General features: G+C 36.1%; 1 protein-coding gene across 6 annotated transcripts in view; it reads left to right on the forward strand.

The window, feature by feature from the left end:
• Positions 1 to 26,070, forward strand: part of ATXN2 (ataxin 2) — a 100,129-nt gene that overhangs the window by 60,282 nt on the left and 13,777 nt on the right. For 4 of the 6 annotated variants that reach the window (XM_065904483.1, XM_065904488.1, XM_065904487.1 and 1 more), the window contains 7 exons: positions 217 to 414; positions 1,040 to 1,147; positions 1,438 to 1,508; positions 9,123 to 9,424; positions 12,387 to 12,450; positions 13,047 to 13,199; positions 14,036 to 14,102. In XM_065904483.1, coding sequence (XP_065760555.1) covers positions 217 to 414; positions 1,040 to 1,147; positions 1,438 to 1,508; positions 9,123 to 9,424; positions 12,387 to 12,450; positions 13,047 to 13,199; positions 14,036 to 14,102 — 963 coding nt within the window. The remainder of the gene's footprint in view (positions 1 to 216; positions 415 to 1,039; positions 1,148 to 1,437; positions 1,509 to 9,122; positions 9,425 to 12,386; positions 12,451 to 13,046; positions 13,200 to 14,035; positions 14,103 to 26,070) is intronic. The other 2 variants (XM_065904484.1, XM_065904486.1) reach the window with 1 other exon arrangement.

The following is a 26,070-nucleotide window of genomic DNA, read 5'->3' on the forward strand; positions in this document are numbered from 1 at the left end:
GTATTAGTAATAATTGCTTTCATTTTTGAGATATTTGTTGTCTCCATCATCACCTCTATTCCTGAGACTTTGGAAAAGAAAACGGAATGATGGGATAAAGAGTAATTGGGGGAGGAGGTCAGATAGAACTATTTTACCTAGATCTTCAGAGACGCTGTTTTGAAGAAGTGACATTTAGCTTGAGAATATAATGGGTAACTTTTCTCTTTCTTGTAGTTCCAAGATTATCCCCTAAAACTCACAGACCCAGGTCTCCCAGACAGAATAGTATTGGAAATAATCCTAGTGGGCCAGTTCTTGCTTCTCCCCAAGCTGGTATTATCCCAGCTGAAGCTGCTGCTATGCCTGTACCAGCTGCATCTCCTACACCTGCCAGTCCTGCATCCAACAGAGCTGTCACCCCATCTCTTGAGGGTATGTAAGAAAGGGCTTCCAGATCCACAGTGTCTTTTGTTTTGTCTAACACAGTTGTGTGTTAGAGGTTTAACAGTTTACGAAAAATGTCTCTGTTGTTTTATTCTTAGGTATGTATTTGAGGGTGACTTCCTAGTAGCTCAGTAGTAAAGAACCCGTCTGTCAGTGCAGGAGATATGGGTTCGATCCCTGGATCGGGAAGATCCCCTGGAGAAGGAAATGGCAACCCACTTCAGTATTCTTGCCTGAAGAATCCCTTGGATGGAGGAGCCTGGCAGGCTGGGGTCCATGGGGTCCCAAAAGAGTCAGACATGACTGAGTGACTAAACAAGAATAACAGTGTATTTGAGGGCACATTTAAAATTTTATGTAAATGAAGTTAGTTGTTTAAGTAATACTACTTATTTCATGTTATTCTTCAATGTGTGTTGTTAAGATAGTTTCCTGGGTAGTAAATATCAATATAAGTATGTTCATGTTTCATATGTCTGCAAAGTTGGAAAGCCTCTATTTAAATGGACATGTCCTTTTGTAAAAACATAGAATCAAAATTGTAGAATATTTTCTCATTTTACTTTTATAGCTTTTATCTAACTTGGAGTTTTTGTAAAATATCATTTTCTAGCTAAAGATTCCAGGCTTCAAGATCAGAGGCAAAACTCTCCTGCAGGGAATAAAGAAAATATGAAGCCCAATGAGACATCATCCAGCTTCTCAAAAGCTGAAAATAAAGGTTAGAGCTTTAAAAGTCTTTAGAAATAGGAGAGAGAAATATGTCTTAATCTCATGCCCAGTATTGAGTATTTTTTGGTCAACACTTTTTCCTAGGATTGTACATATTTAAATGTGTAATTTAATATGTCAAAATCTATAATTAATATATTGGGTTTTTAATTATTTTAATAGTAGAATTTATTTTCATTTCTAACATCCTATCCTAAAAGCATTTTAAGTTAGATCCAGATTTATTTCTAATCTTTAGTTTAAAATTCTTTTAGATCTAACACTTCCTTAATTTTGCAGGTATATCACCAATTGTTTCTGAACATAGAAAACAGATTGATGATTTAAAGAAATTTAAGAATGATTTTAGGGTAAGTATTGTATTGACTAATGAATTAGAATTAAAAAATTTTTAATGTACTAAAAAATGCATTATATATACACCCAGAATAATCAAACAATGTTTATAGAAAGCTAAATGTTCTCATAGTTGTCTTTGCCTATGCTTTAAGTGAGGTAATTAAAATCATGAGATTTGAAAAGAACAACAGATACTAAATGAAAGAGAATGTACTTCTGATGTTGGAAGTCAACATAACATAAGCTGTTATTTGATACTCATTTGATTATATTATTTTATGACAATAGAACACGGCTAAGGCATTGTCTGATGTGACAAGTAGAAGATGTCTTGGACCCTGTTTGCAGATTTACACTCGTTCACAAATGGATTGTGATAGACATCTTTCTACAGTATCATTTCTCTAAAGACTTGCTGGATCTGATCTCTCCTGGATGACTGTTCATTCTTTTGCCTAGCATTTACTATAACATACTGTGAATGTCAAGGTATATTTTGAGACCAAATCAAGAAATCATCCTGAAAATCACCTTAATAGGGAAAAATCTGATTAATTCAGCCTTTTATTTTTTTCAGAGGCTGATAAAAGTTGAATGGATCAAGGGCAAAACCAGCCTTTTCCTAGCCTGTGTTCTAGCTTCCTAAAAATTTAAGTTTTTGCCAGTAGTGTCATTCCTAACTTATTGGCACCATTCAAAATATTAAATTTAAATATTACTTCATACTTTAACACATTTATCTATTCTACTTTAATGCTTTTAACAGTTTTGAATTTAATTTTTTAAGCTGTAGTTAATGCATGGACACAATACAAAGAAAAAAATGACTGAATGCCCAGATACCCACCCCCAGCTTGATAATGTCAAGCATTCCAACAACAGTCTCCTGTGTAGTTGCCCTCCTCAGCTGCATCTCCTGCCTAGTGAAGGGTTTGTTTCCTTGCAGTTCTTTACACTGCATGTGAATACATCCCTAAACCACAGATGGTATCATTTTGTTTAATCTTCAGTTTGATATAAATGTTATGTCCTTGCCCATTTACTTTTATTTCGTCAGTATTTTTTTTTTACAGTTACTCCTTCATTCTCTTCTTATAGTATGCTTGCATGAATTTATTACGTTATGAAGGAAAGAAATATTTTTACTTTGAAGTATATGAGATAATACTTTTTTAACAGTTTTATTAAAGTATAGTTTGTATATCATACAATTTATTCATTTAAAGTATACAGTTTAGTGGGTTTTAGTATGTTCACACAGTTTATACAACCATCACATGAGCACTTAGAAGTCAGCGCTCATTTGCTTTCAAACACTTCTGCCCCCTCCCACGCCCACACCCCCCAGTAACCACTGATCTACTTTTCATGGATTGCCTCTTCTGGGCATTTCATATGCATGGAACCACACAATAAATGGCTTTTTGTGAGTTGCTTTTTCACTTACCATCATGTTTTCAAGATTTGTCCATGTAGCCTATGTCAGTACTTCAATACTTTTATGAATCATATTCCATTGTGTGGATAGATCATATTTTATTTATTCATTTACTATCAGTTGATGCATCTTTGGGTTCTGTTTGACTATACTGAACAATGCTGCTGTGAATATTAGTATACAGTTTTTGTGTGACCATATGTTTTCATTTCTCCTGAGTATATACGTAAGAGTGGAATTTCTGTTTTGTCTGGTACCTCTGTCCTTCACCTTTTGAGGAAAACTTGATTCTTCGCCAAAGCAACTGCACTGTGTTACATTCCCACCAGCAGTATATGAGGGTTTCTGTTTCTCCACATCTTTATCAACATTTGTTATTATTTGTTGTTTTGATTGTGGTTTTGACTTGCATTTTTCTGATAGCTAATGCTATTGAGCATCTTTATATATATATGTTGATTGCTCATTTGTATGTCTTTGGAGAAATGTTTGTTTAGATCTTTGGCCATTTTAAAAGTTGAGTTATCTTTTTATTGAGTTGTAAAAGTTCTCTGTTTATTCTGTGTACAAGTCTTGCATCAGATGTGGGGTTTGTAATTTCCTCTCTTTCTTTGGGTTCTCTGTTCACTTTCTTGATATTGATGCTTGAAGCACAAAATTTATAAATTTTGATGAAGTCCAATTCATCTTGTTTTTTCTTCTGTTCCTTGTGCTTTTGTTGTCATATCTAATAAACCGTTGCCTTATCCATAGTCATAAAGATTTACTGTTGTTTTCTTCTATGAGTGTCAATTAGAGCTGTGATCCATTTTGAGTTAATTTTTTAAGTTGAAGTGTAGCTGATTTACAGTGTTTTAGGTGTATAGCAAAGTGGTTCATTTATATGTGTGTGTGTATTCTTTTTCAGATTCTTTTCCATTGTAGGTTATTACTTGATATTGAATGTAGTTCCCTGTGCTATACAGTAGGTCCATATTGTTTTTGTATTTCATTTTTGTAGCGTTGTATCTATTAATCTCAAACTCCTCATATATCCCCGCCCTTCCCCTTTTATAACAATGAGTTGTTTTCTGTGAGTTTATTTCTGTAATATATGTTTGTTTGTCTTGTTTTTTTAGATTCCATGTCATGTTTACCTTTTTCTGTCTGACTTACTAACTTTTCAGTTAGTATGATAATCTCTAGGTCCAGCCATGTTGCAAATAATACAAATGACATATTCTTTTGTTATGGCTGATTGTGTGTGTGTACACAGCACACATCTGTATCCATTCACGTGTTGATGTATATATCTAGGTTGATTATGTGTCGCGGTTATTGTAAACAGTGCTGCTGATGAACGCTGGGGTATATATATCTTTTTGAGTTAGAGCTTTTATCTTTCTGGATATATACCCAGGCGTAGGATTGCTGGTTCATATCGTAACTCAGTTTTGGTTTTTTTTAAAGGACCCTCCATACTGTTCTCCATAGTGGCTGCACCAGTTTATATTTTGAGTGATTCTTAAAACATAGTGTTGATAGGGTTTCAGATTCAGTCTTTTGCCAATGGATATCACTTGTCCCAGCACCATCTTTTGAAAAGACATTGAATTGGATTGAATTGAACTAACTTTGCATCTTTGCTGAAAATCATTTATCCACAAAGGTGGGAGTGTATAATTATACTCACTTTTCCTACATAGATCTGTATATGTCTGTCCTTTTTGCCAGTACCGTATCATCTATATTAGTGTTAGTGTATTTTTTAAAGTTTATCATTTCTTCATTTAATAGGAAACATTTTGGCTCTTCATATTATCAGGTCACAACTTTCTGTAAACCTTTAACACTTGACTCTTTAAAGTTCTGTGTAGTTGCAGCTTTAGAACTTATTTCTTTGGGACTTACCAATATTTTGGGGGACCTGAAAATTCAAAAGCATTATTAAGTCTCTTATAAATAACTCTCTGATCTGTAAATGAAGACTAGAAAGCAAAGAAATGATTGTAAAAGAATGTTTGAGGATGGGCTTCATAATTATCTTTAGATAAAGGAATGTTATTAGTTTAAATATTATTTCCTATGTATCAGAGACTGTTCGAAGAGCTTATGTAATAAACCTTTTATTGTCATCACTTTGAAGCAGGTTGTGTGTTTCTGAAATGTGTATATCAGGAAACTGAGGCAAAGATAAATTAAGTAATTTACCCCCATGTCACATGGCTAGTAAAAGATAGGGCTAACCATCCGTGTGTTTCATCCTCCAGCAGTGGTTTGGACAGTAGCTAATGCATTCTGTGTACTGCAGTGTTCAATGAATGAATCATCATAACCACTCTCATGGTGTACACATGGCCATAAACTATGATGATTCACAAAACCTGTGGTCTTTAAATCAGACAGAAATAGGAGTATCCTGCAGTTTTGGGGTCCCCCTGCTCAGAGAGCCATCAAGAAGCTCTAATATAGCTCTGTGCAGGGTGTTGATAGCTTTATTTGTGTAAAAGAATTGCTAGTAATTCAATCTGTTATAGCTTAATGGATTTTGGAGATAAGTATATGATCTATGTTTATATCTTGTCTTCAGTACAACATTGAGGCATGTTATCTAGATTACCCTGAGCCCAAATGGGATAATTGTAGAACCTACTTCATAGTGTTCTTGTGAGAATTAATGAGATATTGCCTATAAACTGTTTTAATACCGTTCTTGACTCATAGTATATACTCAGTAAATATTAATAATAACCAAAATATAGACAAACCAAAGTTATACTGGCGAACCATGGGGTTTTTTTCTGAGTCACATAAGAATTTTAGTTTTCCCATAAAATACCCATTGTCCAAAGCAATCTGCAGATTCAGTGCAATCCTATCAAAATTCCAATGGGTTTTTTTTCCACAGAAATAACACAAAAGTAGAATTTGTATGGAACCACAAAAGACCCTGAATAACCAAAGCAATCTCGAGAAAAAACAAGCCAGAAATATCACGCTCTCGGATTTCAAACTATATTGCAAAGATGTAGTAGTCTAAACAGTATGTTATTAACATAAAAACAGAAACAGATTGATGAAAAAGAGAGAGTCAGGAAATAAACTCAATTTATGATAAGAAGCCAAGAATATACTGAGGAAAATACAGTCTTTTTCATGGTTTTGGGAAAACTAAACAGATATATTCAAAAGAAGGGAATATATTCAAAACCACTGTCTTACACCATACACAAAATCAGCTCAAAATGAATTAAACATGTGAAAGTAAGATCTGAAACTGTAAAATTTCTAGAAGAAAACATCAGTTGTGAGCTTCTTGACATTGGCCTTGGCGGTGATTTTCTGATTTGTAGCAAAAACAGAGGCAACAGAAGCAAAAGTAAATAGCTGGGACTACATCAGACTAAAAGACTTCTGCAGAGCAAAAGAAGCCATCAGCAAAATTAAAGGGAACTACCAAATGGGGAACGTATTTGTGAGTTACATATCTCATATGGGGTTAATATCTAAAACATAGAGAACTCATACCACTTAAATAGCAAAAGTACAATCCAAAAATGAGCAAAGGATCTAAATAGACGTTTTTCCAAAGGTGGCCGACAAATCCATGAAAAGGTGGTCACCGTTACTAATTGTTAAGGAAATGTAAAATCCAGTGAGATGTCTCATACCTGTTAGAATGGCTTTTCTCAAAAACAAAACGCAAGAAATAACAGGTTCTGGCCAGGATATGGAGGAAAGGGAACCTCTGTACACTATTGCTGGGTAAATTGGTACAGCCACTATGAAAAACAACATTAAGGTTCCTCAAAAAATTAAAAATGGAGCTATCATATGATCCGACTGTTCCACTTCTGGCTATTTATCCAAAGGAAATGATAACACTAACTCCAAAAATAACTGCATGTATACATAAACAGACGTGTGTGTGTACACACAATGGAATTCCTATTCAAGCATAAAAAAGAAGGAAAGCTGCCATTTTTGACAACGTGAATGGCCCTTGAGGGCATTATGCCAGGTGAAGTAAGTCAGACAGAGGGTTCAAATGTTGTTGCACTCACTTTCATGTGGAATCTTTTAAAAAAGAAAGAAAAAAGAAAACCCAGCCTAACCAACACAGATTGGTGGTTGCCAGAGGCAGTGGGTGCAGCAAAGTGAATGAGGGTGGTTGAAAGGTACAAACTTCCAGTTATTATAAAGTCTTGAAGAGGTAGTATACAGCATGGTGACTATATTCAGTAATACTATATTATGTATTTGAAAGTTGCTAAGAGAGTAGACAGTTCCCACCATTTAAAAAAAATCTGTAATTGTGGTAATAATGTCCGTTAGCTAGGCATTGTGATCATTTGGTGATACATATGTATATTGTATCACTGTGGTGTACACCTGAAACTAAATATGATGTTATATGTGTATTATTTCTCAATAAAAGGAAAGCAGTTCAATTTTGAAAAAAAAAGTTTCAGGGGTTTTTTTTGTTCAGTATACTGCAGGTAGGAAGTACAGCAGAATGTTCAAAAGTATGAATTGTGTATTTTCCTCATTTATAAGATTGAGCTAATAATACGTACATCAAATAGGGCTGTTATAATGTCTAAATGAATGAATTTATAAATAGTTTAGAACAGTGTCCAACCCTTAGTGAGTAAGTATGTTTGCCATCATATGAATAACAACGTTGAAAGCTGTAATTTTGCCTTGTTTAAAGACCCTTCTGACAAATACTTGAAGTTTTATGTAGTACACGGTTGGATTTGTTAACATGTATAGCCTCTGCAAAACATTAAGTACCTATATTGTGACTTAAATTCTGACTGTGTCCAAATGTTGTTATCACTTTCTGCCCTCGACTACTTGAGGCTGTGTAACTATATTGGTGATGCAGTGAAACTTGAGAAGTCCCTGAGGTGTGTGGTACTGCTTGCCAGGACGCCGAGGCTCCCAGTAGTGAGATTTTGACGTTGGTCTGCCTTTCTTGAGGCTCAAGGGATAGTTTGTCCCTCTATAGTCTTGCAGCCTCTTTTCCTGTGCAGTTGCTCTTTAGCTTATTCTTACTGCCTTGGGCTGTTGCTTGGATTTATTCTCATTTCCACCGTTGATGCCTAATGATGCCCTTTTCCTTCTCTTTCTTTTCAGCTATCCCTGTTTTCTTTCTTCTATGGAGTAGGGCGTCTTAAGTCATTATCAGATAGTAGTAGCATTGCTTGCTTCTGGTCTGCAAACTTAAAAACCCCATCACTTATGTTACTAACATGTTTGTCTTCTGCTCTTCTTGTTGGTGCTTCTGTTTTGTGGTTTCCTATACCTTATAGGTTATAAAGTCTTAACTGACCTGCATGTCTAGTCAGTTCTCCCTCTGAATCCACTTACTTCAGAATTTCCAACCCACCACTTCTCTGGTCAAGCCTAGGTCTTAGTCCACCCTGCATAACAGTCTCTCTCTACACCCTTACTAGGCTTCCTCCAGTTCATTTTCCAGAGGGCTACTGTGCTCATCTTTGTGAACTGTAAATCTTGCTTAAAATTCTTCATTGAATTCTCATTATCCTGAGAATTAAAAGCTAGAATCCCGAGCATAGCTTTCAAGTCCTTTTATCATCTCATTCCTCTTGGGTGAGTTTATTGTTTCTTGACTCACTTCGTGTCCATTCTTGCTCCAGTTACCAGTACTTTTCTATTTCACACAGGGCCATCTTCTCCCTTTCCTTTGGGTCTTTAAACATGAAGTTTCTTTTCTTTTACTTAGTGTATTACTCCCTTTTCGAAACTCTCCCCAAACCCCCAATATCTTTGACACTTTAGATGACATTTTCATTGAGAAGCCTTCTCTTTCCATGAGTTGCTTTTTCCTCTGGAATCCCCATTTACCCTAGTTGGTTAGTGTCTGATCTCATCCAGATGGAAAGCTTTGGGAGCATAGGAACTATTTTATATTTCTATTCCCAGCACACATAATTTCTGACACATGGTATGCACTCAGTAAAAAGTTTTCAGGCTAGGACATTTGAGTGCTTACATGACTATAGTTAGGTTGTGTAGACATTTCATTATTGTTGCCTTATAATGAAAACATTTCTCATAAGGTATGAACAAAGTGTTACTCAGAATATTTCATGTGTACAAATACTAGTTTGTGCTCATGGGAAAAAATGATTACTAGAGTTATTTAAAATATTTAAGTATAATTATTTCCTTTATTTAGTTACAGCCAAGTTCTACTTCTGAATCTATGGATCAGCTGCTAAACAAAAATAGAGAGGGAGAAAAATCAAGAGATTTGATCAAAGACAAAATTGAACCAAATGCTAAGGATTCTTTCATTGAAAATAGCAGCAACTGCACCAGTGGCAGCAGCAAGCCGAGCAGCCCCAGCATTTCCCCTTCAGTCCTCAGTAACACGGAGCACAAGAGGGGACCTGAGGTCACATCCCAAGGGGTTCAGACTTCCAGTCCAGGATGTAAACAAGAGAAAGAAGATAAAGAGGAGAAGAAAGACGCAGCTGAGTGAGTAAACCTGGAATTTAGCACACCCTTTTGCTTAACTTTTCCTTAAGGTGTCCAAGACCTTCCAAGTCCAGAATTTATCTCGACTTTTAGACTGCTTTATATGTAGCTCTCAACTTAAATACAGCTGGTCTTAACAAATGACATTTTTTAAGTCAGTTAAGTCATTGCACCCTATACTCGTCTTCCTTCCTCCCATGTTTTTCCATCCCTTGGCAAAAAAAAAAAAAAAAACCTGTGCATAAATTAAGAATGGCTAATTTATAAATGTACAGGGAGTTGAAAAATTACTGGCTTTGGGACTGATATCCCCTGTATGCTAGTCAGTACCCACCTCCTTGCTGTGCTTCCAGAGTTAAGAACTGCCACTGCCAAGAAGAGAGAAAATTCTGGTGCCCCTTATCAACTAAGTGGGGCTTTTGTGGGCCAATCTTAGAATCTAATCCCACCACTGTTGACTGATTTGTTCTGCATTCCCTACAATGCTGTTACAGATGAACTTTCGGAATGCAGCTTGTTGATATGTCAGGGAGCACTTATTCTTGATTTGAGGCAAAAGTTTTTATTACAGTCATGATTTTTCCCAAGATACTTTGTATAGGAAACATTGTCACAGAAAAAAATTACTACATGCTAGAGACTTGATATATTAAGGATTGCTTTTAAATATATTTTATAAGGACTATACAGTGGAAGTGAGAAATAGATTTAAGGGACTAGATCTGATAGACAGAATGCCTGATGAACTATGGACGGAGGTTCATGACATTGTACAGGAGACAGGGATCAAGACCATCCCCATGGAAAAGAAATGCAAAAAGGCAAAATGGTTGTCTGAGGAGGCCTTACAAATAGCTGTGAAACGAAGAGAAGCGAAAAGCAAAGGAAAAAAGGAAAGATATTCCCATTTGAATGCAGAGTTCCAAAGAATAGCCAGGAGAGAGAAGAAAGCCTGCCTCAGCGGATCAGTGCAAAGAAATAGAGGAAAACAACAGAATGGGAAAGACTAGAGATCTCTTCAAGAAAATTAGAGATACCAAGGGAACATTTCATGCAAAAATGGACTCAATAAAGGACAGAAATGGTATGAACCTAACAGAAGCAGAAGATATTAAGAAGAGGTGGCAAGAATACACAGAAGAACTGTACAAAAAAGATCTTCATGACCCAGATAATCACAATGGTGTGATCACTGACCTAGAGCCAGACATCCTGGAATGTGAAGTCAAGTGGGCCTTAGAAAGCATCACTATGAACAAAGCTAGTAGAGGTGATGGAATTCCAGTTGAGGTATTTCAAATCCTAAAAGATGATGCTGTGAAAGTGCTGCACTCAACATGTCAGCAAATTTGGAAAACTCAGCAGTGGCCACAGAACTGGAGAAGGTCAGTTTTCATTCCAATCCCTAAGAAAGGCAATCCCAAAGAATGCTCAAATTACCGCACAGTTGCACTCACCTCACACGCTAGTAAGGTAATGCTAAAAATTCTCCAAGCCAAGCTTTAGCAATACGTGAACCGTGAACTTACAGATGTTCAAGCTGGTTTTAGAAAACCAGAGATCAAATTGCCAATATCCGCTGGATCATTGAAAAAGCAAGAGTTCCGGAAAAACATCTATTTCTGCTTTATTGACTATGCCAAAGCCTTTGACTGTGTGGATCACAATAAACTATGGAAAATTCTGAAGGAAATGGGAATACCAGACCACCTGACCTGTCTCTTGAGAAACCTGTGTGCAGGTCAGGAAGCAACAGTTAGAACTCGACATGGAGCAACAGACTGGTTCCAAATAGGAAAAGAAGTACGTCAAGGCTGTATATTGTCACCCTGCTTATTTAACTTATATGCAGAGTACATCATGAGAAACGCTGGGCTGGAAGAAGCACAAACTGGAATCAAGATTGCCGGGAGAAATATCAATAACCTCAGTTATGCAGATGACACCACCCTTATGGCAGAGAGTGAAGAGGAACTAAAGAGCCTCTTGATGAAAGTGAAAGAGGAGAGTGAAAAAGTTGGCTTAAAGCTTAACAAAAACTAAGATCATGGCATCTGGTCCCATCTCCTCATGGGAAATAGATGGGGAGACAGTGGAAACAGTGTCAGACTTTATTTTGGGGGGCTCCAAAATCACTGCAGATGGTGATTGCAGCCATGAAATTAAAAGACGCTTACTCCTTGGAAGGAAAGTTATGACCAACCTAGATAGCATATTAAAAAGCAGAGATATTACTTTGCCAACAAAGGTCCGTCTGGTCAAGTCTATGGTTTTTCCAGTGGTCATGTATGGATGTGAGAGTTGGACTATAAAGAAAGCTGAGCGCCGAAAAATTGATGCTTTTGAACTGTGGTGTTGGAAAAGACTCTGGAGAGTCCCTTGGACTGCAAGGAGATCCAACCAGTCCATCCTAAAGGAGATCAGTCCTGGGTGTTCATTGGAAGGACTGATGCTGAAGCTGAAACTCCAATATTGTGGCCACCTCATGCGAAGAGTTGACTCATTGGAAAAGACCCTGATGCTGGCAGGGATTGAGGGCAAGAGGAGAAGGGGACGACAGAGGATGAGAAGGCTGGATGGCATCACCGACTTGATGGACATGAGTTTGAGTAAACTCCAGGAGTTGGTGATGGACAGGGAGGCCTGGCGTGCTGCGATTCATGGGGTCGCAAAGAGTCGGACATGACCGAGCGACTGAACTGAACTGTCTTCAGGTTGTTTTTGTTGGTTGCTTTTGAGAAAAGCTTTGCATATTTCACTTTTTAAAATATTGTCCTTTTTTGACTAGTAATTATCAGATTAAGCAGTGGGAAGTATGTATATGTGTATTTTAAGGAAGACAATGATCTTCTAGTGAGAATTACTTAAGTTTAGCAGTTTTTAAAAAACTGTCAGGTATAAAAGACTATAGTAGCATAAGTTCCATGCAGATTTCACTGGCCTTTATTTTTTTCTGGTGTAGGCAAGTGAGGAAATCAACGTTGAATCCCAATGCAAAGGAGTTCAACCCTCGTTCCTTTTCTCAGGTAAATTTCTCTCTTTGAAGTAAATCTAGTCTCTTTAAAAAAAGAAATATTAGTAGTAGTAATACTTTTTTTCCCATACCTGCCATCTAAATTCAGTTACAGTGTGCTGAAACAACTTCTAGTTAAAGTTCCTTTTTCTTATGTGGTAAATGTATATTTTTGAACCATAAGAAAAAAATCCTAGTTTTGTCATCAATTAATAATGTGATCTGAGGCAAATTTTTTAATCTTTCTGACTCAGAATTTGAAGGTGGTTGGCCTGCTAGGCTCTCAGGTTCATAGATACACTGTTATTATTTTACTGACTTTGAAAGATATGTTTATTTTTTAATTTTTAAAAACTTTTTTCCATTTTTTAAAGATCATCACTGCTATTTTTAATAACATTGTTGATTAATTGATACAACATTTACATTAACTTTCTACCAAGTATTTCTTAATTTGAAACGCTTGCAGGTTTATTGTCTCTGAGATAACTTTCATTAAGAGATACTAATTAACAGTGAGTAAAATTGAGAAAGATGGGGGAAACCAGTCCTCAGATTATAGTAATAGTTACGTTTTCACCTGAAGATAGTTGATTTTTGTTTTTGTAGCCAAAGCCTTCTACCACCCCAACTTCACCTCGTCCTCAAGCACAACCTAGCCCATCTATGGTGGGTCATCAGCAGCCAACTCCAGTGTATACTCAGCCTGTTTGTTTTGCACCAAATATGATGTATCCGGTCCCCGTGAGCCCAGGCGTGCAAGTAAGTCATAGAATTTGACTTGTTCATTTACCCTCTGTAAGTTATTTATGTTTGACACCAAGTATTCTGTAGGTGCGCAGTGACTTGCATTGATGGTATAACAGCGATATTTAAAAGTGGATCCGAACATATTTTGCTCACAAATAAAATTCTTTACGCATTTTCAAAAAAAAAAACAAAAAGTAGATCCATGAGACTTCCCTAGGGGTCCATTGGTTAGGACTCTGTGCTTCCACTGCAAGGGGCCTGGGTTTGATCCCTGGTCAGGGAACTAAGGTGCTTCCCTGGTGGCTCAGATGGTAAAAAATCCTTCTGCAATGAGGGAGACCAGGGTTCAATCCCTGGGTTGGGAAGATCCCCTGGAGGAGGGTATGGCAACCCACTCCAGTATTCTTGCCTGGAGAATCCCCATGTACAGAGGAGCCTGGCAGGCTGCAGTCCGTGGGGTTGCAAAGAGTCAAGACGTAACTGAGCACACACACAGGGAACTAAAATCCCCCGTGCTGAGTGGTGAGTCACCCTCTTTCCCCCCCCCCACCCACCCCCCCAATTTTTCTCTAAAAAGTGAAGGCATGCAGTGTGGTATGTTAAGGACCCAAATATGAAAATGTTTTCTGCTCGGAAAGATGATTTAGATTTAATGTAATTTGGGATTTGTCCTTTTAGCTGTGAGTGTGATTTTATCTTTTTAATGACTATTAAGAATCAGGGGGAAGAAAAAAAAATCAGGAAACTTCAGAGCTAGCTCTCTAGCAATATACAACTAGGAGAGAGTGGTAAGATACATTCCTAATATCTTGAGAACTTAATCTTCATTTTCTTTTTATTTCCTTAAGCCTCTATATCCTATACCTATGACGCCCATGCCAGTCAATCAAGCCAAGACATATAGAGCAGGTAAAGGTGAGAATAATCCTGCCTGTGTTTGCTTGTAGTCTGCATGCTGTATGAATGAATAACTCATTTTATAATGAGTAAATATCTGTGGTTCAGTTTTGACTTTTCATAAAACTTCATTGACTTTTGGAAGTTCAGCATTACATCAGGTCTTTATTTATTTATTTATTTATTTAATTTTTTATTTTTCAGTGGGTTTTGTCATACATTGATATGAATCAGCCATAGAGTTACACGTATTCCCCATCCCGGTCCCCCATCCCACCTCCCTCTCCACCTGATTCCTCTGGGCCTTCCCAGCCCACCAGGCCCGAGTACTTGACTCATGCCTCCCACCTGGGCTGGTGGTCTGTTTCACCACAGATAATATACATGCTGTTCTTTCGAAACATCCCACCCTCACCTTCTCCCACAGAGTTCAAAAGTCTGTTCTGTACTTCTGCGTCTCTTCTTCTGCCCTGCATATAGGGCCATCGTTACCATCTTTCTAAATTCCGTATATATGTGTTAGTATGCTGTAATGTTCTTTATCTTTCTGGCTTACTTCACTCTGTATAATGGGCTCCAGTTTCATCCATCTCATTAGAACTGATTCAAATGAATTCTTTTTTAATACATCAGGTCTTTAAATGGATTTTTATGAACAAAAACGGGAGGAGACATACTCATGAGTTGTGAATTTCAAGATCCTCTTCACAAAAAATAATTGAATTTTGAAATATTCAATGTTGAATTTGTAAAGATGGTTTGCTGGATTAACTGTTTGCTCACATTCTTTTCTCTTTTTTTTTCATTTATTTTTATTAGTTGGAGGCTAATTACTTTACAATATTGTAGTGGTTTTTGCCATACATCACATTCTTATATAATATGTAATTTCCCCCCCAAATTTAAAATTTCTTTGTGAGCAGAGATGGCTTACTTCAGAAATTGTCAAAATGCTATTAGAGAAATGTTTCCTCATCTTTAAAATGAGAGTGTTGCATGATCTAGTACTCTGTGTTTGTGCAGAAGAGTCTTCACTGGAAAAAAAAAACATACTTAAAAGGAAATATTTTAATGCTGAAAAACATTAAAAGGTTCCCCCTTTTGCCATTTAGGTAATTAAGAGCAGTCATTTCTATCATTTTATTGAGAATAGAAAGTAGAATGGTTTGTATAATAAAGTCACTTCTCAGTGCCCAGTAATTACCTCCATCACAAAAATTTCACTTTTTTTTTCCCCCATTATAGTTTATTGCAAGAGACTGACTTTAGTTCCCTATGCTATATAGTAGGGCATTGTTGTTTGTCTATTTAATATATAGTAGTTTGTATCTGCTGTCCCAAGCCCCTAATTTATTCTGCCATCTCCACCACTCTCCTACGACTTTCCTCTTCAGTAGTCATAAGTTTGTTTTCTGCCTGAATCTGTTTGTTTTATAGACAAGTTCATTTGTGTCGTATGTTAGACACTCATACGTGATATCATAAATGTCCTTCTCTGACTTCACTGTTAGTATGATAATCTCTAGATTCATCCATGTTGCCACAAATAGCATTATTTCATTCTTTTTTATAGCTGATTAGTATTCAATTGCATATGTACCACATTTTCTTTATCCATTCACTCTTTATCAAAACACTGTTTTTCCATCTGTTCATGGACATTTAAATTTAAGTTACTTCTGAGACTTCCTGGCTGTCCATTGGTTTAAAACTTGTGCTTTCACTACCATGGCTCTGGGTTCAGTCCCTGGTTGGGGAACTAAGATTCCACATGCCATGCATATGGCGTGGCAGATAGGTAAGTAATAGTTTTCCTTCCTAATAACATGCTGCAGTGAACATTGGGGTACATGTATCTTTTTGAATTAGACTTTTCCTCAGATATATGCCCAAGAGTGGGACTGTTGGATCATTTGGTAACTTTAAAAAATTTCACTTCTTAAATTAATAAGCTTTCCTCAGTGTTTGAAGCAATTGCAGTTTTGTGTGTATTAGTAATTAAAATTCTGGGGGGGGTTTTGTTTGTTTTTTCTCATTTATTTTTATTAGTTGGAGGCTAATTATTTTACAGTATTGTAGTGGTTTTTGCCATACATTGACATGAATCAGCCATGGATTTACATGTATTCCCCATCCTGATCCCCCCTTCCACCTCCCTCCCCATTCCATTCCTCTGAATCTTCCCAGTGCACCAGCCCTGAGCGCTTGTCTCATGCATCCAACCTGGGCTGGCAGTCTGTTTCACACTTGATAATATACATGTTTCAATGGTATTATTCTCTCAGATCATTCCACCCTTGCCTTCTCCCACAGAGTCCAAAAGCCTGTTCTATACATCTGTGTCTCTTTCTGTCCTGCATATAGGGTTATTGTTACCATCTTTTTAAATTCCATATATATGCGTTAGTATACTGTAGTGTTCATCGCAGCACTGTTTATAATAGCCAGGACATGGAAGCAACCTAAGATGCCCATCAGCAGACAAATGGATAAGAAAGCTGTGGTACATATACACAATGGAATATTACTCAGCCATTAAAAAGAATACATTTGAATCAGTTCTAATGAGATGGATGAAACTGGAGCCCATTATACAGAGTGAAGTAAGCCAGAAAGATAAACACCAATACAGTATACCAACGCATAAAATTCTGTTTTTAAAAAAACATGTATGAAGGGAAATTCCCTGGCGGTCCATTGCTTAGTTAGGACTTGGCACTTTGGGGCCTGGGTTCAGTCCCTGGCTTGGGAACTGAGATCTGGCAAGCCTCACAAAGCAGCCAAAAAAACAGAATATATGATATCCGTTGTCTTTCCTTTAGAACACGGGAACCTATTGGAAGAATTCTACCTTAGATCATTTAAAGTTATCTTGTTAGAGGGTTAATCTTATTCTGAGGGCCTGCTGTTTCATTTCTACACACTTTGTGTGTATCATATTAAAAATATGGATATTTTTATTAGGTAGCCAGAGTGCCATTATCACATTTTATAAAAATAAACTAGTTCCCTTTTATCATCTAATAACCATCATGATCAGATTACCCTGATTGAGATAGGAATATATTTTTACAGTTGGTTTGTTTTGAGTGTGGATCAAAATAAGATCTTCACATTATTAACATTTGTTACATGTCTTTGTTTTCCCCTATTTTTACCCCTGCTGTTGCTTTGTGACAGAAATCGATTGTTACATAGTATATCATATATTCTAGATTTGTCTCTTCTTGTGATGTCATTGATTACATTCAGGTGTAACTTTTATGGGAAGAGATAAGAATACTTGATAGATATTTGTGAGTACTCTATGTTGGATCATTTAGGAGGTACAGTATCTGGTCCTACTTTGAATTATGGTAAGATTTATTAAAGGCTCAAGTGATCCTCCCCTCTCCAATTGTAAAGTTTTCTGTCAAGTCTGTCATCTTATTTATTGATGATTGATACTTAACAGCATCTTTTCATTAGGGCTCTGTGCTGTCCTGTCCAACTCTTTGTGACACTATGGACTATAGCCCTCCAGGCTCCTCTGTCCATGGTATTTTCCAGGCAAGGATACTGGAGTGGGTTGCCATGGCCTCCTCCAGGGAATCTTCTGACCTGAGGATCGAACCTGCAGTTCTTAGATCTCCTTTATTGGCAGGTGGGCTTTTTATCACTAGCGCCGTCTGAGAAGCCCTTTCATTAGGGCTGTGGTTCTCAAATTCTAGTGTACATTAGAATCACTTGGAGAGTTTGTTTTAAAAAAAAAAAAAAAAATCAATTGCTTGGCCCTATCCCCAGAATTTCCAGTTCAGTAGATTTGGGACATAGCCTGAGAATTTACTTTTCTAGTGCAATTTATTAAAAAAACAAAAACACAATTCCCCAGTGATCCTGTTGGGACAGGGCCATACTTTGGAAATCACTTTAATTAGGAGTTTGAAAACAGTGATTTCTGAATTTGTAGCATTGCTCTACACTTACTAGCTAGAACCATTCAGTAAGGGACTTCTTTTTAACCAGGGCTGTTTGGGTATCTTGAAATAGTTTGTACAGAAAAGTTATGAATACACTTATAATTTTATGTATTCTTGTATAATATATATATTATATCTTATATATATTCTTGTATAATTTTATATATATTCATTGTATTTCAATTAAAAATTTTTTTTTTTGCTTGTCTCGTCCCATCTTTGATCAATGATAATCGCTTTACATTGGCTCCTGTCTCCTTTTGGTACTACTCATTTGTCTCTGATAACTTCCTTTCTGCTATGAATAAGATGTCTCAGGCTAATCTAACACTAGACCTGGATCAGTAATCCTGCAAGCAACCCTCATTCTCTTTGCTGGGAAATAGTATTTAGAAACCATTTTCTGGTCGTTGGGTATGCTCATTGCTATTACATTAATAATATCTTTTAACAAATTATCACAAAGTTTAGCTGCCTAAAACAGCAAACATTTTATTTCACATGGTTTCTGAATGTCAGCAATCCAGAAGCCTCTTAACTAGGTGGTTCTTCCTTAGAGTCTCTTAAGCAGTTGCAAAGAGATGTTGCCTAGAGCAGGAGTTATCTAACCTGCGGCTGGTGGATCTGCTTCCAGATTCAGAGCTGTTGTTAGGATGGTTCTGGTCATAAAATGGCAACTGGCTTTTCCCATAATGAGAAACAACCTAAATGGAAGCCACAGTTTGTTTTACAGTCTAACCTTTGAAATAACCTAGCTTCATTTCTATCATTTGCTGTTGATTATGTGGAGCAAATGTGGTACATGTGGAAGGGACTATATTAATATAAGGGTGTGAAAACCAGGAGGCAGAATCACTGGGGGCCATCTTAGAGGCTGGCTTGTTTACATTTTCCTATAATGTGTATAAGATGTTTTCAGAATATTCGTTGTCTAATTGTTGCTCTACAAGATAAAATTTAAGATTTCTTTAGTATCTCACTAAGAATTCTGTTAAGTGTCAGTTTTTAGAGTCAGGAATTGCTACCCATGATACTTCGAAAATACCATTTTCTGTAGTCACTGAGTTGTGTCAACAATTGGACACCTAGGTAGGTTAACCTGATTGAACTTGTTGACATTTGTAATGATAATTTTTTTATTATTTTAATTTTATTTTTTATGTGTGAAATATTTATTTTCAAAGTGAAAATTACATAACAAGGTTGTTTAGAGAAGTCTTGCTTTCATCCCAGTCTCTTAATTGTACTTTCCTTCGTCACTTCCATCCCATTAAGTGGATTGTCTCTTCCACCATTAGCAGCTGATGATTTAAAATTAATTTCTGTTTATCCTTACAGTGTCTATTTTTACAGTTGTCTCTTTGCAGATATTCTTTTTTTTTTAAATGGCTCTATTTGGATTGTTGACCTTTTGTTTATATACTTGACCTTTGAACAACTCGGGGGTTGAGGGCACTGACCCTCTGTGCAGTCAGAAACCGAATATAATTTATAGTCAGTCCTGCATGTTCATAGTTGCAGATCATCCAACAGTGGATGGTTTAGTGCTGTAGTATTTACTATGGGAAAAAAAAAATCTGTGTAAGTGGACCCACACAGTTCAACCTTGTACTTTTCAAGGGTCGACTGTAATTCGAGTGCCATAGAATTCATCCCCTTGAGGTATACAGTTTAGTGGTTTTTAAGACATTCTCAAAGCTGTCCAGTCATTACCAGTCAATTATAAAACATTTTTATCAACACAGAAAGAAACCCCATATCCTTTAGTAACTATTTTCTTCCCACGCCATGCATTTACACACTCATATCCTAGATATGCTAATACACTTTTCTTTGTAGATTGCCTGTTTTGGATATTTCATGTGAATGAAATCATATTGTATGGAGTCTTTTGTGACTGGCTTCTTTCATTTAGCATGTTTTCAAGGTTCATCCATGTTGGAACATCTATCAATATACACTTCATTTCTTTTTATGGATGAGCTAATACTCCATTGTATAGATACCGGTAGCATTTCACTTACCCATTCATCAGTTGATGATTCTTTGGATTGTTCCACTTTTATTATGAGTGATGCTGAACATTGTATAGTTTTTATGTGGACTTACGTTTTCATTTCTCTTGGAGTGGAATTACTGTGTTCAAACTGCCACACTGTTTTTCAAAGTGACTGTACCACTTTTTATTCCTACCAGTAGTATACAAGAGTCCCAATTTCTCGCATCCTCCCAAACTCTTGTTATTGTCTGTTATAATCCTCGTGGCTACAAAATAGTACTTCATTATGATTTTGATTAGTATTTCCCTAGTGACTGATGATGTTGAGCATCTTTTCATTGACCATTTGCATACTTTCTCTGGCGAATTGTTTATTCAGATATTTGACCTAGTTTTGATTAAATTATTTGCCTCTTAAATCACTGACTTGTAAGAGTTCTTTGTATATTCTATATACAGATCTTCTGTCAGATATAAAATTTACAGATATTTTCTCCATTTTATGGTTTTGGTTTTTTTTTTACTTCATGGTGGGCTTTGCAGTACAGAAGTTTTTAATTGTGATGGAACTTCAATTTATCTGTAGTTTGGATTGTCACTTTTGCTTTTGGTGTCATACTAAGAAACCATTTCCTGACTCAAGATCACAGAGATTTACTATGATTCCTTCTAAGAGTTCAACTCTTAACATTTAGGTTAGTGATGCATTCTGAGGTAATTTTCCAGATGGCACTAGTGGTAAAGAATCTACCTGCTAATGCAGGTAGACATAAGAGATGTGGGTTCAATCCCTGGGTTGCAAAGATCCCCTGGACAAGGAAATGGCAGTCCACTCCAGTTTTCTTGCCTGGAAAATCCCTTGGACAGAGGAGGCTGGAGGGCTACAGTCCATGGAGTTACACAGAGTTGGGCACAGCTGAAGCAACTGAGCAAGCATGCATGCATAAGGATAGAGTCCACATTCTTTCTTGCCTGTGTATATCCAGTTATCCCGGCACCATTGTTTGAAAAGTGTTTTTTCCTCATTAAATTGTCTTGGCATCCTTGCTGACATTTACTTTTCTTCCCTTGTATGCAAAGTGAAGCACACTATATGTACTGTACTGCACCCATGGGGTTTTTTGTTTGAAGACATCATATTTCCTAGTAATTACTATATATTACTATATCAAGATTTTCCTTAGACCTTTTTTAAAAATATATTTGTAAATTTATTTGGCTGTATTGGATCTTAGTTGCAGTGGGCAGCCTCTTTGTTGCCCTGCAGCTTGTGGGATCTTAGTTTGCAGGCCAGGGATTGAACCCACGTCTCCTGCATTGCAAGGCAGATTCTTAACTACTGCACCACCAGGGAAGTCCCTCCTTAACACTTTTTTTTGGCTGAGGGATATGGGATCTTAATTTCCAAACAGGGATATTCTGATTCATTTGGAAATTGCCTTATATACAGTATAAGGTATGAATCCAGTTTATCTTATTCCAAATAGCTCTCTAAAATTTTTAACCAGTTTTGTTATTCTATAGTTTACATATAATGTCTTTAAGTGTACTTTTTGATGCAAACTACTCCAGTACCACCCACTCCAGGCAGCCACTGATCTACTTTCTCTTACTATATTAGATTTGACTTTTCCAGATATTTTTTAGTAAGTAGAATTGTGTGTTGTATTTTTGTGTCTCTAGCTGATTTGAGAATATTTCATATTATCATCTGCATCATTTTGTTCCTTTTTATTGTTGAAAAGCATTCCATTTTTATGATTATACCATGGTTGGTTTACCCATCACCAGTTCATGGGTATTGGGATTATTTTCAGTCTTTGGTTGTTCTCATAAAGCTTTTAAGAGCATTTGTCAACTAGTGTTTGTATGAACATTTGCTTTCATTTCTCTGGGTTAAACATCTAGGATTAGAGTTGTTTAGTTGTATGGTAAGTGCAATTTTAAGTTAATAAGAAACTGATAAATTGTTTTCCAAAGTGGTTGTGTCATTTTACATTTCAGCTGATCAGCCATGTATGAACATTATGATTCCTCTACATCCTTGCCAACTTTGGTATTGTCTTTTTTAAAAATTTTAGCCTGTCTAATGGGTCTGTTACCTCATTGTGATTTTAATATGCATTTCTTTGATGATTACTGATTTTTTTTTTTAATTTTATTTATTTGACTGCCTTAGATCTTAGTTGTGGCGCGTGGGATCTTCGTTTACCCATGCGGGGTCTTTCATTGTAGACTCTCAGTCGGGGCTACTGGCTCAGTGGTGGTTGTGTATGGGCTTAGTTGCTTCACGACTTGGGATCTTCGTTCCCTGACTGGGGATCAAACCTGTGTTCCCTGCATTGCATTAGCTGCATCCCTAAAACTTGATGTGTTGTATTTTCATATTTCATTCAGAATATTTTCTGTCTGATGATTTCTTTAACCAAAGGGCTTTAAATCTTAGTAATGTGTTTGTAATCTCCAAATATTTGGTTATTTAGGATGTATTGATATTTCTGTTTATTTTTTCATTCCATTAAGATAAGAAAACAGACTGCTATGAAATGCCATTTTCATCCTATATTAAGTATCCATGTGTAGTTAAATCTGTATCTGGATTTTCTCTTCCATTCTGTTAAATTGTCTGTCTTTAGATAGACTACTTTCCCATCCATCCACTCCTAACATTGATTTTTTTTTTTCCTCTCAAGTGTTTTTGACTTTTCTTTCCTGGTTATTTTTCCATATGAACTTGATATTCAGATTGACTACTAAAAAATCAGTTGACTTTTAAAAAACCTTTTTATTAATTGAGAATTTCAAACATACACACATAAGCAGTTCGAATAGTACATCAGTGTAAAAGTACTCATCACTCAGCTTTAACAGTTAGAAACTCATGGTCAGTTTTGTTTCATCTACAACAACTTTCCCCGCCTCAGATTGTTTTGAAGCGTATCCTAGATACACTGTTTTATTTGTAAGTATTTTATAATTCTTAAAGAGTCTTCTAAAGACAAACATAAAATACTACAGTTCTCCAAAAGTTTCCCAGATTTTAAAGCCCAGAAACTTGTCATCCTCTGCATGTCTGCCTGCTATTGTCTCACTTCCATATTAAAGTCCTTTTCTAATGCAAAAAAAACCCAAAAAACTACAATGCCATTATTACACCAGAACGAGTTAGCCAGGAGTTCCCTAATATCCTCAAATTTCTGTGCCTATTGTTAAAATACGTAATTTTTACAATTGATTTGTTCCAGTTAGGATTCAAGTGAGGTTTACAAGTTGCATTTGTTTTTCATGTTTAAGTCAGTTTTAAAGTTATTTTATGTTGTAAATTTTTATTATGAAAATTTAGACAAGTTTTGTTCATTTATACCCTTATACTGTTACCCTAGGTACCATTGTCATTTCACTAATCAATATTTTTGTATATATCTTTAAAAGCTGTGAACTATTTCTTTTTTTAAACCATAGTTAAGGTACCATTACCTAAAATAAATTATAAATTATTTCTTGCTATCAAATATCTAAGCACAAGTTTTTCTTACTGCCTTAAAATTTTTTCTTAATAGTTGGCTTGTTGAGCCACAATCCAAAATCCACACTTTTCATTTGATTGCTCTCTCTCTCTTAATATTAACTCTTTTTATTTATAGTTTCCCCCTCAGGTTTTCCCCTTTACATCTTATTTAAATCCAATTTGTTTGGCCTGCATTCTTTCCTTCCATCTGAACTTCATGGATTGGATCCCTGCGGTATTGGTTAAAGCGATTCTCTGTCCCGTGTAGGTCTCTGATAGTATATAAATAAGAAAGACTTGTTAAGTTTAGGTTGTATTTTTTTTAAACTTAACATGGAATGTTTCATAGATGGTGTGTATAGTTTTATTAGAAGTCAATGTCTGATCTCCTTTTTTTTTTTCCTTTGATAGTAGGAGTAACTTGGCTGCCTTATATATCCAGGATAACATTCCGTACCAGCTCGTCTCTGTTTTAGCAGCACTGGCAGTGACTGTCTAGTGCTAGATTCATTATTTCACTAAGGATTGCAAAATGATGACATTCTCATTCTATCATCTCTTCCTCCGTTGTTAACTGGACTGTTTCTATAAAGAAAAACTTTTACCTTGTTAAGCTACTTGGTTACCGTGAGGTACAGCTTGTAAAAGAAAGGTTACTAAACTGCCCATCATTTCAGAGCAATTTTCAAAATAATGAGTTGGTTTCCTATTATCTCTGTGACTGATGAGGGTCTGTTGCTGTTGTGTTAGTATGAACTCCTGGATGTTAACATTAAGTTTGCCAGTTGGCATTTTCATTAGAACCACATTAAATTTATAAATATATACTTTAGACATTAACTTAGGGGAGGATTGTTATCTTAGTCTTCCTCTCCACAAACAAATTATGCCTTTCTGCTTGTTTAAATCTGTTTCTCTGTCTTCAGTAGTGTTTTTTCAGTTTTTGCCTCGGGTAGTTTCTTTTTTAATTGTTAATGTAAACTGGGTTCATCTTTCCATTGTATATTCTAAGTAGTTACTCATGAAGTAAATTTATGAAGTGTGATATATGAAGGCTATTGGCTGTCTTTATGTTAATTTTATATCCTGCTATTTTACTCTGTCAAATAACAGGGAAAATTAAGGACTTGCTTCTGAAATACAACCATAGATCATATAGGGCATATCTTTCCTTCATGATAGTAGTGCCTTTTTGCACAAAACTACCTCTTTGTCTTCTTGGTGCATGATGCAGTTCTCATTTTTGCATCCTGTGAGAAAAATTGGGTTTTGTTTGAAAATATGCTGAAGTCAGGAACATTTGGGGACAGATATTCTTGGGGGGGGGGGGGGGTTAAATAGGGTGGGATCTGAGTATTAAAGGACGTGATTAGCGTCCCTGGCCTCTACCCATTAGATACTAGTAGCGTCCTCTCCTTCCTTAACTGTGACAACCAAAAATGTCTCCAGACATTGCCAAATTCCCCTTGAAAGGCAAAATTGTTCCCGGTTGAAAACCATTGACAAAAGGAAATGGCTAAAGTATGGCCGATCTAAACTGTGGTTTAAGGTTAAGGTAGATTCAAACTGGAGGGAGTGGGACACGACCATAAAACCAGGTCTGTCTCTGTTTAGATTTAAGATTGTATTCATTGTTTTTATAGCTAGAATTTTTCTTTTAGAAATCCATAGAATTGACTAGCTTTTGGGGGGGAAAAAAGTGAGGATTATAAATATAAAAAGAAACAGACTTTGATAAAAGTGATATTTGAGTTTGGGATGGTTTTTCTTTCTTAAAGGATATGCTTTTTCAATATGAGGGAATCTCAATATTGAATTCAGAAAAATATTCTTACTAGTTTCCTCTGTTTTCAAGCTTGCTTTTCTAACTAGATAATAAAAATATATAACCAACTTTCCTACATATGAGCAATAGTCAAATGTTTAGCAAAAATTTCAAGACATTTAAAAAAAAATTTATCTCTACCATAGCAAGTAGTTCTAATGATTTTGTGAACATATAAAGTTACACATTCTTTGTGTCCTGTGGAATCAGTGGTTTACATCTTTTCCACTTGAGTGGTTAGTTAACATAGCACCATAAACCCATCACAGGCAACAGTCAGTGCTGTAACAAACATGTGAGAAAAAGGTACACAGAGCATGCAACTAGCTTTTTTGGGGGAACTGGGAAAGACATTACAGAGATGGCAGTTGACCTAAACTGTTAATGAGAGCTTTAATGGGGCAGATTATAGGCAAGAACTCTTATTTAGAAACCTGCAACATGATAGCATGTGATAACTATGTTTAAGAATGAGCAAGAATTGAGTGGTGGAAAAATTTTAAAGATGGAGTTAAAAATAAATAAAGATGGGAGTTAAGATTAGTGTTGGGTCTCTTTTCACTTTTTTTGTTGTATTTTTGTTTTTCTTTGAGTAAAATCCAATGCCCTTCTCTAGCCATGGCATAATTTAGTGTATCAAAGAGGGATGATCTGAGAAATAATAAGGGAAATGCTTCATAGTACTGTAAGAGTCT

This window comes from Muntiacus reevesi, chromosome 13 (assembly GCF_963930625.1).
Source record: "Muntiacus reevesi chromosome 13, mMunRee1.1, whole genome shotgun sequence".
Classification (NCBI taxonomy): domain Eukaryota; kingdom Metazoa; phylum Chordata; class Mammalia; order Artiodactyla; family Cervidae; genus Muntiacus; species Muntiacus reevesi.